The sequence below is a fragment of the Haliotis rufescens genome, unplaced genomic scaffold (genome assembly GCF_023055435.1).
Source record: "Haliotis rufescens isolate VD_foot unplaced genomic scaffold, xgHalRufe1.0.p SCAF_3, whole genome shotgun sequence".
Taxonomy (NCBI): Eukaryota; Metazoa; Mollusca; class Gastropoda; order Lepetellida; family Haliotidae; genus Haliotis; species Haliotis rufescens.
Genome location: NW_025964001.1, coordinates 66,213,836 through 66,215,746, shown reverse-complemented (window position 1 = coordinate 66,215,746; position 1,911 = coordinate 66,213,836). Strand labels below are relative to the sequence as shown.

General features: G+C 43.4%; 1 protein-coding gene across 1 annotated transcript; it reads right to left on the bottom strand.

Annotated features, from left to right (window-relative positions):
• Window positions 1-1,136: 1,136 nt before the first annotated feature.
• Window positions 1,137-1,658, bottom strand: LOC124151521 (polyubiquitin 9-like). The gene has a single exon (XM_046524038.2). It carries the CDS (start codon window positions 1,656-1,658, stop codon window positions 1,137-1,139), a length of 522 nt encoding a protein of 173 aa, XP_046379994.2.
• Between the last annotated feature and the right edge of the window lie 253 nt (window positions 1,659-1,911).

Sequence of the window (1,911 nt, the reverse complement as noted above, 5' to 3'; positions counted from 1 at the left end):
CTTGGTGAAGTCACTGACACATAGTTAATGTCATACACGTACCTCAGTTGAGACAAAAGGCCAACTAACCAGCGCCTGAAAACCGTGCCATTTTGTCGCCTCTGACGACGAGCTTGGATATCTCATGTTTCACCTGGGTACAATGTGTGAAGCCCATTTCTGGTGTCTCCCCGCCGTGAAATTGCTGGAATATTGCTAAAAGCGTCGTAAACCGATACTCATTCACTAAGCACGGCAGGGTTGAAACAAGAGGTTGACTACGCACGATATAGCTGAAACGAGGTTAACTGGGCACGATGTTATTAAAACATCGGGTTAACTGAGACGATATGGTTGAAACAAGAGATGACGTACGCACGATATGGTTGAAACAAGAGGTTAACTACGCACGATATGGTTGAAACAAGAGATTGACTGGACACACTATGGTTGAAACATAGTTAACTACGCACAATATGGTTGAAACAAAAGGTTAACTACGCACGATATCATTGAAATAAGAGGTTAACTGGACACGCTATAGTTGAAACGAAGTTAACTACGCAGTATATGTTTGAAACAATATGGTTGAAACAAAAGGTTAACTATGCACGATGTGGTTGAAACAAGAGATTGACTGCGCACGATATCATTGAAATAAGAGGTTAACTGGACACGCACTAGTTGAAACGAAGTTAACTATACAGTATATGGTTGAAACAAGAGGTTAACTACTCATAAGATGGTTGAAACAAAGTTGAACTGCCCACGATATAATTAAAACAAGAGTTTGACTATGGCCATTTTTGTTGAAACAAAACGTTAAATGATAATATTTTGGTTGAACAAATGTTACATGCTATAGTTAAGACGTTAAGTACACAAGAAATGGTTGAAACAAGAGATGAACTGCTTGCCATAAGCGTAATGAAAAAGGTAAAAGAAGTTATTAAACTGCTCTTGGTATATTTGAATCAAGAGTTTAACTGAAACTCTTTTACAAGACGCTGTGATATGGTTGATGCGTTCATTGCCACACACATACTTAATGTCTCTGTCACTGTGTGTTTGACGTTCACGACGTTCCCGTTGTCATATACAGCTGGAATGCTGTCTAACACGTCGTAATGTCATGACGTCATAACCATCTCAGTTTCTCATAAAACGGCCAAGCGCAGCTCGTACATCACCTCGGCAATCTCCGGATACCTACGCCCATACACCGGAACTACCGATAGCCTATAAACCAACCAGGGGTCAAGGTTCAACTCTGACAACCTGCTGTAGTCACAGAGATGACGTCCGTGAAACACAACATCCATATCACCAACCGCTACACCCACAACATCGGACACCTTCTGTTTCACGACAAGCGGAGTCTCAGTACCATACACACGAATCAGGCTGTATGTCGTGTGCGCCTCCTTATAGACCAATATCCGAATTCCGCTGTTACCCATCATGCTTTGGGCAAGATGGATGACAGAGCCCTTCCTGATCCGGTATTCCGCCATTGTCCCGCTGTCGTCCATTGTTTGGTGGAGGAAGATGAGACGTTGATGCTGAACGGGAGTACCCTCTTCCTCCGCAATCTTCTCCTTCAAACTCAACACAGTGTCGTCTGCCATGACGACCAGATCTGTCGTCTGCCCGAGATGAGAGGTCACGTGAATCAACATGGCGGTGTTCGAGGTGTAGAAAGAGCTGGACTGAACCCAGACAAATATCCCAGTGTAAAGAGAACAGACAACAGCTACGATCAAAGCTTGAGTTGATGAACAGAGGCAGGCTGAATTCGATTTTGCTTTCGATTTCTCCATCGTTTTGTTTCAGAGTGACATAGAACTTAAGATGATGGCATTCCCAGCTAGCACAGTCGGGGTAAACCCAATACCTCCAAGAACTTCGAGGAACCTCCCATTTAGAGAACAC

Bases quoted from the DNA above. Each gene is read 5' to 3' on its own strand.
- LOC124151521 (XM_046524038.2), bottom strand. From the start codon at position 1,658: ATGTTGATTCACGTGACCTCTCATCTCGGGCAGACGACAGATCTGGTC.